We start from the raw sequence: 15,518 nt of genomic DNA on the forward strand, positions 1-15,518 counted from the left end.
TAGCCATGGTGCCTCCAACGGAGGGAACGCCAAAAGCAGTCCGTGCCCTTCAGAAGGAGTCCCAGAGGGAAAAAACCCAAAAAGGTAAAAAAACATCTAAGTAGGAACTCCCTGGAACAAGAACAAAAGTAAAAAGGCAAGTCTTTTCAATAGGACAAAAAAATAGTACTGAAAAAAGCTGGAACAGGCTAGGAAAAATTATAACTGGCGAAGAAAGAAGCAGGAGCGTAGATCACCACCAAAGGAAGTGTTGCAGCGCAAGGAGAACAGGAATCACTCACCTTATACACCCAAGAACAGGAAGTGACCAACAGGAAGTAAAAAGGCACCATATTGGATTGGGAATACATCATAGAAACATAAATAGAAAGACGCCATGTAAAAAAAGGTTCCTGAGGCATGCAGGGAAAAAGAAGGCATGCTGGGAAGAAGAAAGAACATGGCAGCTGGAAAAGAGCATAAATACAGGACAAAAAGAAGAAGAAAAGAAAGGAAAAAAGGATAGACTATAAGGTAAGTGAGAGTGTGTGGGGGGGAAGTGTTCAGGAAACTAGTGAGGGCGCGCTGCGCCCGCAACTCGTCGAGGCCCCATGCCCAATTTGAGGCCTCAAGAAAAATAAAGAATGGCAGGTGCAAGGTACGCATGGCTTCCACGGACTGCACCCCGAGATGAACGCTCGGCTCACGCTGCACACTTTCTTTCTGTCTCTTCTTTCTCTTTTTCCCCCATTTTTAAAGCCATTCTTTCACACCTTTCTTCTGCACCTTTTGCACTTTCCTTTGCTTTTTGCTTGGTCTCAGGCAGTTTTGATTCTTCTCAAGCCCACTTTCTTTGCTCTTCAGCCCACTTTTGCTCTTTTGCAGCATCTTTGCCTGTTTTTCAGTCCACCTTTGCCTTTGCCTTTTTGTAGCACCTTTCTCTTTTTTTCACCACACCTTTTGCCTTTCTGTACCTCCTTTCTCCTTTTCTACCTTGTTTCAGGCCTTCTGCTCTCCTCAGTGGTGCTCCCCTCAGCCCCATCCTGCACCTTCTCCCACCTCCCTCCCACTCCTCACCAGGTTCTTCCTCCTGTGTCTTCCTCCTGATTCTTCTTTCTGCGCCTGTGCTGCTCCACCCCCCTTGCCCGTGTTCCTCCCCCCAACCCAGGATATACTTATTAGCAGTCGGTGCCCAACACCAATAAGCTGGTGCCTAGACTCAGCCCCATCTTACCAGCCAAGGCCCTTTTTTTCTAACAGATTTAATTGGTATTTCAAATAAAACACACCAAACAGAGGGTTGCACACATGTGTCATACACTAATCATCATCTGAACAATTATGTGTATTATGTGATGCATACAATCCACACAATGAAGAACAATCTAACATTGTCAACTTACACGCTATATTGCATCGGCTACATAGCAAGCAAATGATACCGCCTGATCTACTCATTCTGTTCAATGAAATGATTCACACAGATTTAATATTACTTATGTGGTCATTACTTCTTCAGTGTCTGCATGGTATGAAGGGGACAAGGAGGTGTCAGGGGTACACAAATCAGGATCCTTTAAATAGTCAACTAGAAGGTTCCAGTACCTGGCTTTATCAGTAGTATAACACCCTTTCGCCACTTCTAGGTATAACCAGTGCTTTAAATGGGCCGGTACTCTCCGGTACTGAGTACCAGCACTTTTTTATTTTGAGAGGGAGAGTACCGGCATATCTCAAGAAAAACATAATACTTTTAATTGGAGAGTACCGGCAGTTCTCAGAAACAAGCAGGTACTCTATTACAGAGTACCTGCACTTATATTTTTCCATTTAAAGCACTGGGTATAACACTTGTCCTTCTATGTCTGCACATAGCAACAAGGTTTTTTTCCATCAGTCTATACATGGGCTCTTGGAAGCCATCCAATGTATTGGTATGTCTCTTTTAGCTAGTATGAGAGCCAAATCTATAAATTCCATAGTCAGTTTTTGTGAGTGAGGGCTGTGGAAAACCCTCCAGTAAGTCATTCATAGGAGTGGCCAGGATCCGCCTCTCTGTAACCTGAGCTATACAGTGGAATACTACCTCCAAAAAGTCCATCATCTGCGGGCAGGACCACATCATGTGACAAAATGTGGCTTTCTGTTCTGAACATCATGGGCAATGGGGATCATCTGTATTACAAGTTCATGCTATTGTACCAGGAGTGAGATAAGCCCTGTGCAGTATAAAGACATTTATTAATTTGAAACAGGTGGTCCCATATATTGTACTTGTGTGTGATAAGATGGTGAACTATTTTATGTCGTCTATAGGGAGGCCAAGATCGTCTTCCCATTTAAGGTGCAATGTATCTAGCAGAAGTAATACGTCCGACTGCCGAAGCCACAGGCGCCAGAAGACCGCCGTATTACCAGTACTGAAGAATTTCCGCCACAATTTGGGCAGAAATCGTCCAGTAGTCATGCTGGCGGTCGGAGGTACAGGGGCGGTTCCACCAGCTGCCCCACCCTGCTGAAAGCACTCCACCAGCCGTATTACGGCCTGGCGGTGTCCTAATGGCAGGGCGCTGCCGATGGTGGAAGCGCCTGTTCCCGTTCCCTGTCGGACGACCTCTTCGCCGTGCAAGGAAAGTCGTTCGTCTGACAGGGGAGGAGGTGGTTGGGTGGGCAGTGTTGTGTGTGCATCTGTGAGTGGGTTTTGTTTGCGTGTGTGTATGCACGTGTATGGGTGTTTGAATGTGTAAATTATTGTTGAAGTGCGTGCGTGTTGGAATGTTTGTGTAAATGCGAGTATGGATGCATGTATGGATGCGTGTGAGTGAATATGTATATGGATGCGTGTGAGTGAATGAGTGTATGGATGCATGTGAGTGAATGCGTGTAAGGATGCACATGAGTGAATGTGTGTATATAAGTGTTGGTGAATGAGAGTATGCAGGGTGTGTGTGTGTGTGTGCGTGTATGTGGGGAAGGTGTGGGAGGGTGGGTGGTGTTGTATGTGCGTGTATGCGGGGAGTGGGGTGGTGGCGGGTGGGGGAGGAGGGTGCTGTACTGGAAGGGGGTGAAAGGTGGGGGTGCTGTACTAGAAGAGGGGTGGAGGGTGGGGTGTTCTGGTATGGAGGAGGATGGGGGAGTATTAGGATTGCAGGGGGGTTGGGGGAGTCTTCTGCCGGTGGCAGAAAATAAATCCCATGCTGCCACCATTGAAACCCTGGTGGAAAGCCGACTCGTGATACTGCCAGCAGTCTTCAGTGGACCGTCGGATCGAAGATGCTAATCTCCGGCCCAGCTGTCCAAATGCCCTGGTGGTACGGATGGGGATGTGGCGGGTTGGCAGAGGCCAACCCGCCACACTCATAATGTGGTGGTCTCCACCACGGCCTTTGGCGTTCTTGGGACCGCCAGGGTCAGAATGAGGGCCTAAGACGGTATACCAGGCACTCTCTGTGCCACTCTAGTGATATCAATAGGGGTTGTGATCAGACAGTGTCCTACATAAATACTCCGATGACTGGGCTGTACTATGGACATTTGGAGTAGTCGGGAATGTGTCAAGCCTAACATGAAGGTCATGCAGCACTGAGTAAAATGAGTAATCCCTCTCCCTGGGGTGCATTTGTCTCCAAAAACCCACCAAGCCCAAACTATATCGCCATTCTCAAATTGATTTGGCTGCTCGTGTCACTGGGGAGTTACCCAAAGGAGGGTGTGACCTGTCAAGGCAAGTATCTGATACACAGTTATAGTCTCATCCCAGGATTATTGCATGTGTCAAGAATGGAGCCATAAGCCCAGAAAGCCTGGTGAGGAAGGCTTCCTGTTCATACTTGGGTGCATATATTCTCATCATAGTGAGGTCCTGGCCTACCCACTGTCCGGATACTAGGACATAGAGGCCGTCCCGGTCAATCAGTTCTGTCGTAGCCCAAAAAGGGACCCTGGACAAACCCATATTAGAACTCCCCTAGCAAATGCAGAATAAGTTGTAGCTCATAGTTGGTCATGCCACTGTTTCTTAAGCGAGTTCAGTTCTGGGTCACTTGGATCACTGATATGGGGATCCCTCTCCTCTTCAGGTAATAGTGTGTCTTGTACCATTTTGCCATGCTGTTGAGTCCCCTAACATTCCAGTTTATAAAGTTATAGGTTAAGGAGGATGCCATGCAGACTGTGAAACATAGAACCAGCAGTACCTCGGTGGTGTGAATAGGTCCTCCATCTCAGCCTTGGTGCAGTTAGGCCATACATGATATCAAGTGTGCGGATGCAAGTCTAGAACAGCTCTCAAACAACACAACCATAATGCAAACTACCCAAATCCCCTACTCCAGGACAAGGAAATATAACCTCCCCATCCAAACCAGCTTGTAAAACAGCAACTTTTGTGCATTTTGTATGCATGCAATTTTTAACTGGTGTGGGGTAAAGCTCTTAGTACAGGCCCTCCGAGCCTCGCATCACACCAGCTAGGCTGTTAATAATATCACAGTATCATTCCGGCCCACCACTTCTATGTAAGCCCCAGGCATGTTAATAGTTGAACTTTTCGCCAGGGAATCTGTCACCATAGGACTCGCAGCAATGGAGCTCAGGTGGTTTATACACTGGTGGCCAGTGGAAAGCTGTTATCTCTGAGTTACATGATTACAGTATATACTTGCACTTGTTGTATCCCAGTAGAGACAGTGACAGTGGAGCACCAGTTCTTTAAATAATTTCATCCGAAGTTCCGGGGGTAACCACAGGCAGCCAGACCTCAGAGTCATTAGAAAAGGTCAAGACGCATTCAGAATCTGAAGCTTTGTCTGAAGTGTTGCTTATTCTTAGGGAGGGGCTCTGGTTGGTCGCACCCAGAATGCCTGCCACTTCCACTGCCTTTTTATGCTCCTGCAAGGCCTGGTTGTGAGAGGGGGCCGCACTGCTCTTTCATTTGCAGTTCTCTATGCTTGTTTTTTTTGGTCTTTGGGTCTGGATTAACTTTTTCTTTGGAGGCTTTCATGGGAGTTGAGTCCAGCCAATGCCAAATTTGTTGGAGGGTTGTAAAAATAATGTTCTGACATTATGAGTTACTTTGAGTTTGGCTGGAAATAACAAAGCATATGGGATTCCTAAAGATCTTAGCTTCTTTTTTGCATCAGTGTAGGAGGCTCTATGTTTCTGGACTTCCTTGTTAAAGTCTGTCTTGCGTGGGCCAAAATATAATCTGGGTCCTTAAAGTATAAGGGTTTAGATAACACTGCCGGGGAGGGACAACCGGCGGAGGCGAATGGGATGGTACTCTGTGAGCACGTATGAGCTCATAGTAGGGGGAAAGACCCTCAGGAGGGACATTGTTATTCTAATATTGCTCCTCCTGGATCTGTTTTCTGCGTCTTCTGCTCCGGATTCCAACAATTTCACTTTATTCTCCAATGTATTCATGCATTCCCTGATTTGGTGAATGTCCGATGGTATGCTTTTCCAGGGTGCGTTCTGTGGAGGAGACTTGATCCGATAGATCCCCAAGTCTGTCATTATTGTATCTATTTTAAGTTTCAACGCTTCCCTGGATGCCGCTATAGCTTGCAATATGGTGTCCAAAGTCTTTTTGGTGGCTGTCCAGGGTCAGCGTGGGAGGTGTGTACTGCATCTGTAGAGCCTGGCGAATGCAGAACACCCCTGCTCTGTGCTTTCTTTCTTCTTCAATTCTTTGCCCATGGTGCAGGGGTGGCAGGGAGCTGTAGTGCCCCACTTAATTAGTTTCAGCGGGTTAACGATCTTCAGAGGGTGCTATGTTGTAGTAATTATAGATCTCACACACTCAGAGCTGACCCACCTTTGGCAGCACCCCCCCCTCCCCACATCAGCGCAGAGTGCCCGGTCTCCTCAGCCCGATCAGTATTGAGGCAACAATAAAGTAGGGGCAGGTTTCAGGGCCAGCACTAATTAGGCACGCACGGTGGCAGTCGTCTGATATCCTGAAGATGATGACCTCTTCATGCCGCACATGTGGAACTACTCAAGGCCGTTTTCCCTCCAGTTGCCGAGTTGACTGTGGGGAGGCGCACCCCCCAGGGCTGCAAAGGCGTGAGGCCCAAGCAGCACGACATCCACCAATAAACAGACCCAAACAGTGCACGAATAGTCCAGTAGAAGTCAGAGCAACACCACTATGCCGGGCTGCTGGAAGGTCAGTTTAAAGGAGACGCCTCAGTTAATGTCTCAGGTCTCCACCGGCTCTGCAAAGTTCACTCCCCCCATTTCCTCCTGCTCAGGTCTCCTCTCTGTTTTTGCCTCGGAGCGCAATTCATCTAGGCCCTATACCCCCTCCTCCGATCGCCACCCCGGCTCACCGTGCATCCGCATTCATCAGAGGAGCTCTCAGGACCCGCTGAGTATCGCCCAATCTGCCCACGACATCTGCAGGTCTAACATCCCCCTCCAGGCAGTGCCGGGGCGGAGCTCAGTGGAGACGAAGTCTAGGCAGGGGCCCTGATCTCACTCACAGGGTCCTGACTGCCGTTGCATGCCCTCTCAATAAGAGGGTCAGTCTGGCAGCACGCAGGGGTCCACAGGGGGGTCTGCACATTTTTCCTTCTACTGGCCCATACTGACTGGCCATCCACCTGGGAGCGCATTGGTGGGTGCTGCCAATTTTCAGCTGAGTCCTCCAGGCCCATTGCTCGCTGTGGTATAAAAAGGACGATATTTGCTGTCAGGAGCTGGGTCGCTGCACCGCTGAACACTCAGACGACACATCTCCAGCACTCGGGGGACTCTGTTACCGGACAGGAAGCAAGGATTAGAGCAAACCGCGGAGGTCTGCCGGGAGAGCCGCGACTCATGCGTTAGTCCATTTGCCTCAAGCCACACCTCCCCCAGTCAAGGCACTTTTTGGACCCCGCTCTCTCACCTCAAGGCTCTCTTCTCACTCCTGGGACTCTCACCCCTTCAACTTTCTCTCTTTCTCTCTCTCCTCTTGATCAGCCGTTCTGTCACAGCTTACTTCTGTACTTTTCCTTTGCTTTTTGCTTTTTCTCAGGTGGTTTTGCTCCTGCTCAAGCCCTCTTTCTCTACTTTTCATCGTGGTTTTGCCTTTTTTGTAGCATCTCTCTGTGTTTTTCACCCTGCTTTTGCATTTTGCCTCTGTTATGCCGTCTTCTTCCATTTCGCACCCTACTTTTGCCTTCTGCCTTTGCTTTTTTGTAACACCTTTTGCCATTTATCATCCCACTTTTTCCCTTTCTGTACCACCTTTCTCCTTTTTCACCCTGTTTTAGGCCTTCATCTTTCCTCTGTTGCACTCCTCTCAGCCTGCCTACCCCCTACTGTTCATTTTCCTGCCTCCCACCACTCCTCACCTACTTCTTCCGCTCACATCTTCTTCCTGTGTCCTCTTCCCATGCTCGTGTAACCCCAGTGCTCCTCCGCCCTCCTAGGACCTATTAATCGGTGGCTGCTGTGCATCCACACTACCAGTGTGCCACAGGTATCCCCGTCATGCCTGGACTAGGCCCAGAGCCACAGAGTCCGGTCCAATCACCCCCTCCCCATCAATACACCTCAGTGCTCCTGTGATCGCTTGACCCAGGATGCCTCTCCTCCCACTGCTGCTGGGCTGCACACCAGAATAGGAGCCTTTGCCTGCTCCTACTTCTGATTCACCTGCAGCAGCTTACCCACAAATCCCATGCAAGCACCAGTAACATCATCAACACCCTGACACAACACTCCACACTACAGAAAAACCCATACCTCAACACTCACTCACATGCCTGCTACTCAATACCCACTTGTTCATCAAAAACACAACTGAAATCTGGGACTTGCTGTGCAGCGAAACACCAGACCTCCCCTCTATCATGGAAACCTGGCTCACATCGGCACCCGACATCAAAATAGCAATTCCAGAGGGCTAAAGGATTTCAAGACATGACCACCTTCATAAACTAGGAAGGGAGCTCGCAGTCATATACAATGACTCCATCAATTGCTCAACAACCACGGGAAACGCCACCCATTTCATAGAACATATTCACTTCAAGCTACAATTCTCTGAAAATTCAACGTAAACTGAACCCTCACCTACCGACCACCATGATAGCAAACTACCTTCCCTAGCCACATCATTGACTTCATCGCCCCTCTCACCATCAACTCCAAAGCCTATATGCTCCTTGGCTACCTCAACATCCATTTAAAAAACAAAACGGACCCCTGCTCCACAGTCCTTCTCGAATGCCTATACAACATTGGACTAACCCAGCTCATCACAGATCCAACACACATTGCCTAAAACATGCTGGACCTGATCTTCACAACCAGCAGCGGTATCAAGTACAACTCAGCCAAACCTCTCACATGTACTGACCACTCTATAATCCACTTACAAATCAACACACCCCAAACCAACGCACACACAAACATCAGCCTACCCAACTGAAGCAAACTTATTCTAAGCCTTCAGCATGGGTCTCTCAACCCAACAGACAACCTCAACAAGGACATCATCAATTCCAACAAGTAGATCAAGAACTGTGCAGACACCCAAAAAAGAGTGCTATCTGAATGCTTCTAAGAGAACTCCAACAGCTGAAAAGAAATGTTCTCGGTCATCAATCAATCAATCAATCAGGGTATTTGTAAAGCACACTACTCACCTGTGAGGGTCTCAAGGCATTGAGAGGAGGGGGGGGCTGCTACTGCTCCAACAGCCATATCTTGAGGTGTCATCTGAAGGTAAGTAGGTCCTGTGTCTGTTGCAGGTGGGTGGGAAGAGTGTTCCATGTCTTGGCGGCGAGGTGGGAGAACAATCTGCCACCGGCGGTCGTTCTGTGGATGGGTGGGACGGTGGTGAGGGCAAGGTCGGCAGAGCAAAGCTGTTCGGTCGGGGTGTAGAAGGAGAGCCGTATGTTGAGGTATTCTGGTCCGGTGTTGTGCAGTGCCTTGTGAGCGGGGGTGAGGAGTTTGAACGTGATTCTCTTGTTGATGGGAAACCAGTGTAGGTCTCTCAGGTGGGCTGTGATGTGGCAGTGGCGGGGATGTCCAGGATGAGGCATGCGGAGGCGTTCTGTATGCGTTGCAGTCTTTTCTGGAGCTTGGCCATGGTTCCTGCATAGAGGGCATTGCGTAGTCCAGTTTGTTGCTTACGAGGGCCTGGGTGACCGTCCTTCTGGTTTCAGTGAGGATCCATTCATAGATCTTCTGATGCATGCAGAGGGTGTTGAAGCAGGAGGAAAAGATGGCGTTGACTTGCTGGGTCATTGATAGTGATGAGTCCAGGATGAATCCCAGGTTGCATGCATGGTCGGTGGATGTCGGTGCGGTTCCCAGTGTGGCAGGCCACCAGGAATTGTCCCATGTGGAGGGGGTGGAGCCGAAGATGAGGACCTCTGTTTTGTCAGAATTTAGTTTCAGGCAGCTGTTCTTCATCCATTCGGCGATGGTCTTCATTCCTTCGTGGAGGTTGGTTTTGGCTATGGCGGGGTCCTTGATGAGTGAGAGGATCAGCTGGGTGTCATCGGCGTATGAGATGAGGTTGAGGTTGTGGGATCAGGCGATGTTTGCGAGTGGAGCCCTGTAGACATTAAAGAGGGTCAGCCTGAGGGACGATCCCTGGAGTACGCCGCAGATTATTTTGGTGGCTTCAGAGCAGAATGGAGGGAGATGGACTCTCTGAGTTCTCCCGGTGAGGAAGGTGGTGATCCAGTCCAGGGCTCTGTCGCGGATCCCTTGGTCGTTGAGGAGTGTGCATAGGGTGTGGTGGCAGACGGTATCAAACGCGGCTGAGAGGTCCAGAAGGATGAGGGCTGCGGTTTCATCAAGGCTTTACCACTTCCACGGCCTCTGTCAACATCATCACCCCTCCCAAGAACGACCTAACTTCTTCCACAGTAAAATAATTAACATCTAAAGCAACTTCACCCAAAAACCAGACCCGAGCGATCTCATCACCAACCTGCCAATGACTAAGCAAGATGACCACCTGGCCAGAAGGAAAACACTCATCAGAGAAGAAACAACAACTATCATGCTATCATGCAGGCTATCCACCTTGGGCTTCACCATGTCTGCAACTTCAGCATATCACCAATCAGCACTGCCCTCACCCACATCAACACCTCCATCACATCTGCCACCTTCGTGGAAGACCCCCCTCAAGAAACCATCGGCCAACCTAAGTCAACTGAGCAACATCTGCCCCATCCTTCTGTTCCCCTACCCAACCAAAGTCAAAGAGGAGGCCATCAACAAGCAACTCACAAGCCACCTCGAGCTACACTACCTCCTGCAAAAATCCAATCAGGATTCAAATAGAGCGACACCACCATAACAGCACTCACAGCAGCCACCAATGACTTCAGGGGCATTCTTGACCAAGGAGGAGCAGTGGGTTTCATCCTGCTTGACCTCTCTGCGGCATTCACCACAGTCTCCTGTAACCCACTCCACTCCATGATATCAGCATCCAAGGACCAGCACTCATCTGGATCTACTCCTTCCTCAAGGGAAGAACCCAAACATCAGACACAGGAAACTGACGGCACAAGACAACACAATGAGCTTCACCTGCTTCCACATTCTACGTATGCTGCAAAAAAATCAATTGGCTGCCACAGAACACCAAAGGAACCATGACACAAGCCCTTATCACAGGTAGACTGAATCTGTGGAGTCCCCAAGGGATCGTCAACCAGCAAGACCCTGTTCAACATCTACATCACACCACTCGCCAACACCATCCGATCCCAAGAGATCACCATCAGCTCACAGGTAGACTCAACTACAGCAGTACACGCTACACCTAAATCTCCAAGCAGCTCCCGCACAGACTTCAGATCATTTAGAATGCCGCCTGAAGACTCAAACTCAGCTTTCCATGCCGCACCCACATTTTACCTCAGAGCGCTCCACTGGCTCCCCATTCTCATAAGCAGCTGATTCAAACTCCTCACACAAAGCCCTAGACAACACTGGACCAGCATATCTAACCAGCCACATACACCTTCACCACCCTACCAGACCACTACACTCAGCCTCACTCTCACTTGCCCACACTCTCCCCCACATTCGCAAAACTAGAGGTCGCTCATTCTCCTACATTGCACCCAAAACATGGAACGACTGCCCACAACACTTCTAATCCTCCTCCTCACTTCTTGAGTTCTGCAAGAAGTTGAAGACTTGGCTCTTAGAATAACTGCTCAGACCACACACCGACGCACAAGCTCAAGCACCAGGGTAGCCTCACAGGTTATTAGTGTGCTCTACAAATCGACATAACACGACCTAACATAGGTTTCAGTGGCTGTATCACCACTCTTTCTGGTATGGTAATAATAGATGGTAAGACTTTTTATCTTTTTTGTTGTTTATCAAAATTGTTCACCAAATCCTTGATAACTGCATTGTAAAAAATAGGTCTATTAAGAGACATGCAGGTATAGTTGGTGTGAATGTAAATTTAGATTTGAGTGTACTCTCCAAAGAATGGATAGTATGAATCCCGAGTTCCATTGCTGTTTTGTAGAGTTCTCCTAAGGAGCAACATGAGGGCAGACACAATGCTGTGATTGCCACGTCTGTGGGCTATATATTGGTGAACCATTGACTTTGAAAAACAACCTTTGAATACCCCTGAAACTTCTACCATATCAGTTCATCCGCTATACCCTGAGAGACAGGCCAGCTATTAACCGAGTAAAAGTGCATACATTCTACATAATATATTTTTAAGGGTGTAAAATCCTTTTTTGACTAAAAATTTAGCAAGTGCCAGGAATGGGTCAATTCACCCATATGACTTTTTAAGTTTCTTCTGCTGTTTGTACTAATCTCAAATATCTATATGATTTGTATTTCACCTTTCTGTAGCGAACTTCATCTATATATACTCTATAGCGATTTGTTCCAATGTTTTGTGATCATTCTAAGCTGCCTCTTTACTATTTTTGTAGCAGAAGTGAAAGCACTGTCACGCAAGAGTACAGCAGTGCATTCTTTTGTTGCAATTTTATAGAGCAATAGAGAACCGGAGAGCAAGTTAAGAAGCTTTATAACACAGGCTAACCAGCAGGTGGTTGTTTATGGTTCCTTGCTGCAGTGAGAGTAGACAGGTTCCCGGCTTATGGCTTGCCCCATTCACACATGGATGATACTAACTATTGATTCACGGTCACTTGTTTTCCCAGATATCATCGACTCAGCAACTCCTTTAATAGGTTGTGTGTGCTTCAATGTGACACACTAATGTCCAGGGGCGACTGGTGTTCATGGGAAAAGGAGTTTTGCCCTACTCCCCTCTGGGGAGAGGGAAGAACAGGAAAAAAAAACACTGTAGCTGAAAATAAATCACTGCTCTGAAACAGTGTGCAGAATCCCTTGGGTGAACTCTATTGCACAAGCGCCAGCTGGGTGAGGATTTCTTTGACCTGCAGGCACAAGCTACAGCAGTGACATCACAGGAGAGGAAGTGTTGATTTAGAAAGCAAGTGATCAGGTTGCTTTTGGGAGGCATAAACGGTGACCATGGGAAGAATTACAAATCTCCATTCACTTTGATGGCTAGGGGCGGGGCAGGCTGAGGAGTACAAGGAGGGAGTAGGTGGCAGCAATTTGTTGGTCATCAGAGAGGGGCAGGCTGTAGGAGGGGTGCAGGGGGCTGTTCTCCTGGCAGTAACACATCTTTAGTACTGCATTTCGTTTCACTTTGAAAAATAACATTATGGAGCTGAGCACACAGAATGCCCCTTCTCTCGACCATAGAGGCCAAAGAGAGGAAAGGAACGAGCTGCAGACAGCAATTGCACAAGTAGACTAAGACATAAGTGTGCAGTTAATCTTCTACATCAGGAGCATCTTCACCCCCCTGCACCACTCCTATGCTTTAGCAGCTACAGTGGGATGGGGTTCTTGATGGGCCTCTTCTGTCTGCAGCTCGGTAGACATAGGTTCATAATGAACTTAGAAGGGTAAGTGAGTGAAAGGAAGGATGGGTGGATAGATGGATAAATAAAAGGGTGCATGGATAGCTGCATGGATGAATGAGTGAAAGAATGAACATAAGGATGGAAGAGTGAAAGGCAAGGAGGGTGCACGAGTGAAGGGGAGGATGGATGGATAGATGGATGGATGAATTGACTGATGATGACCGAAAGGATGGGTGGGTGGTAGAATGAGTGAAAGGATGGATGGATGAGCGAAAGGATGAATGAGTGAAATAATGTATGTAAAGATGGATGAGTGAAAGGCAGAGTAGATGGATATCAATGAAAAGATGAATGGATGAATGAATGAAAGGGTGAATTGATGGATGGATGAATAGATGGCTAGATGGATGAGTGAGTGAAAGGATGGATGGCTGAGTGAAAGGTTAAATGGAGGAATGTATCAATGGATGGATGGGTGGGTGAAAGGATGGGTGTGTGAGTGGAAGGGTAAATGAATGGATGAACGGATAGATAAATGGAGTGAATGTATGGATGGAAGAGCAAAAGAATAGACGAGTGAAAGGATGTATGTAAAAATGGATGAGTAAAACAATGGATGGATGAGTGAAAGGCAGGGTACATGGATGTCTGGATGAAAGGATGCATGGATGGAAGGATGAGTGAAAGGGTGAATTTATGGACAGATGAACAGATGGATGAGTGAGTAAAAGGATGGATGGCTGAAAGGGTAAATGAAGGGATATACGTATGGATGAATGGGACGAAGCTTGGATGGAAGGGTGTACGGATGGATGGCTGAATGAAAGGGTGGATAGATGGATCAGTCAAGGGGTGGATGATGGCTGGATGGAGTGAAATGATGGATAGACAGAGCAAAAGAGAAGGATGGATGAGTGAAAGAATGGATGGGTGATTGAATGGATGGATGAATGGCTTGATGAAAGGGGGATGGATAAGTGAAAGGATGGATGACTGAGTGGATGGATTGATTTGCTGGATAGGTGTCCCTGGACCAGGAGCTGCACTCCTTTATGGGCTCCACAGCTACACTACACACTCCTTGTTTTGTGCTCCATTTCTATTGTATTAGGAGTGAAAAATTATTCACTCTTGATGTAATAAAATTAAAATGCAGCCCACTTTGGGTCCAGCAACAAACTTAAACAGCTAGTGACATTGTTTGATTGCTGTCACTGGTGCATGAAGCTGCGGGCACTAGTTTTCAGAGCGAATGTTCAGAGCTTACGAAATCCCAGCACTGAGAGCATGTCTTCATGACTATGTGTGTGAGTTAAAGTGAGAGAGAGTCATCGAAAGAATGAGTCGGAGTGAGTCAGAATGAGTGACAATAAGGACCAGTATGTGTGAGAATGAATGTGAGCAAGTGAGAAAGAATGAGAGTGAGTGTAACTGAGTGTTACTGTATGTGAGACGGAGTCACAGTTAGACTGATTAATTCAGAGTGAGTGAGAATGAGTGGGACTGATTGAGACAGAGTGGACCAGAGCAGAATGAGTGAGACTGTGTGAATTAGTGAGACTGAATGAGTCAGAGTGAGACAGTAAACTTAGTGCAAGGAAGTGTGAAAGAAACCTTCAAGGAAAAGCTCTTTGGAATTCAAGCCAATTATTACGCCCCACCACTGTTAGAAGTCGCCAGCTGCCACTGCTAATGTCACCAGGAAACTGGTAACTATAATGTAGAGTCACTTACAATGTTGATCATGCCTGCTTCTCTGTTGCAGCCCCTCGTACGACTGGATGAGAAGAGTCACCCAGAGAAAGCGGTCTTCGAAGAAAGGAAAGGTTTGCCTGCTGTTTGACCACCTAGAACCCAGGGAACTGGCTGAACATCTTACCTTCCTTGAATATAAAGCCTTTAGAAGGATCTCTGTAAGGAGTCTGCCATTTTTTCTTAATGCAGCTATATTTTAGTTGGATTGTAGTGGTAGATTTTTTTTATGTGAAATACAGAAAATCAACTTTTTCCTGAGTGATAGTATTTTTGCTGATAGGTAGGTGGGAGGAAGGGTACTCAGACCAGTCAACAGTGTGTACTAGCTAGCTCTAATGTGCTATCTTTTATTCCCCTTCTTCCTACCTACTGATTTGGCTTCCATTTCCTACTATCAAGGTCTAAATATGTTTTACAAGACACTTAAATCAGTTCTAGCATAACTGAATTTGTTATTAGTCAGTTGTGGATAAATCAGTGTCTGCCCTCCATGTGCTCAAGGTAACTAGTGCTAATTTCTTGAAAAATATTATTTAGAATTATTGTCTTGAAAAAAACATACTGAGATATTATGTACATAAGAGCTCAGTAAAATCACAAAGCCCACAATGGAAAAGGGCTGGATGTTCTGGCGTTACAGTCTCGTTCTTCATCTTCAACAACCATGATTTGGCACCCTCCCAGCCTAGTGGGCATCTACACCTTCTTATGTCTCTCTCAATCTAAGTAGATGCCAGTGGTAAAGGACCATACTATCAATAGGTTTGTGGAGAATGGGAAGGGGAAAACAGTCTTTATAAAGAAGTCTTAATTGCACATGCCACAAAGCAGTGGCTTAACGAAACTTGAGGGGGGCCCCTGTAAAGCACTTGG

The 15,518-nt window shown here is 47.3% G+C and overlaps 1 protein-coding gene across 2 annotated transcripts in view; it reads left to right on the plus strand.

Annotated features, from left to right (window-relative positions):
* The window catches only part of RASGRP3 (RAS guanyl releasing protein 3), a 368,221-nt gene that overhangs the window by 178,448 nt on the left and 174,255 nt on the right, over positions 1–15,518 (plus strand). For both annotated transcript variants that reach the window (XM_069234699.1, XM_069234698.1), the window contains exon 6: positions 14,656–14,803. In XM_069234699.1, coding sequence (XP_069090800.1) covers positions 14,656–14,803 — 148 coding nt within the window. The remainder of the gene's footprint in view (positions 1–14,655; positions 14,804–15,518) is intronic.

Source organism: Pleurodeles waltl, chromosome 5, assembly GCF_031143425.1.
Source record: "Pleurodeles waltl isolate 20211129_DDA chromosome 5, aPleWal1.hap1.20221129, whole genome shotgun sequence".
NCBI lineage: Eukaryota > Metazoa > Chordata > Amphibia > Caudata > Salamandridae > Pleurodeles > Pleurodeles waltl.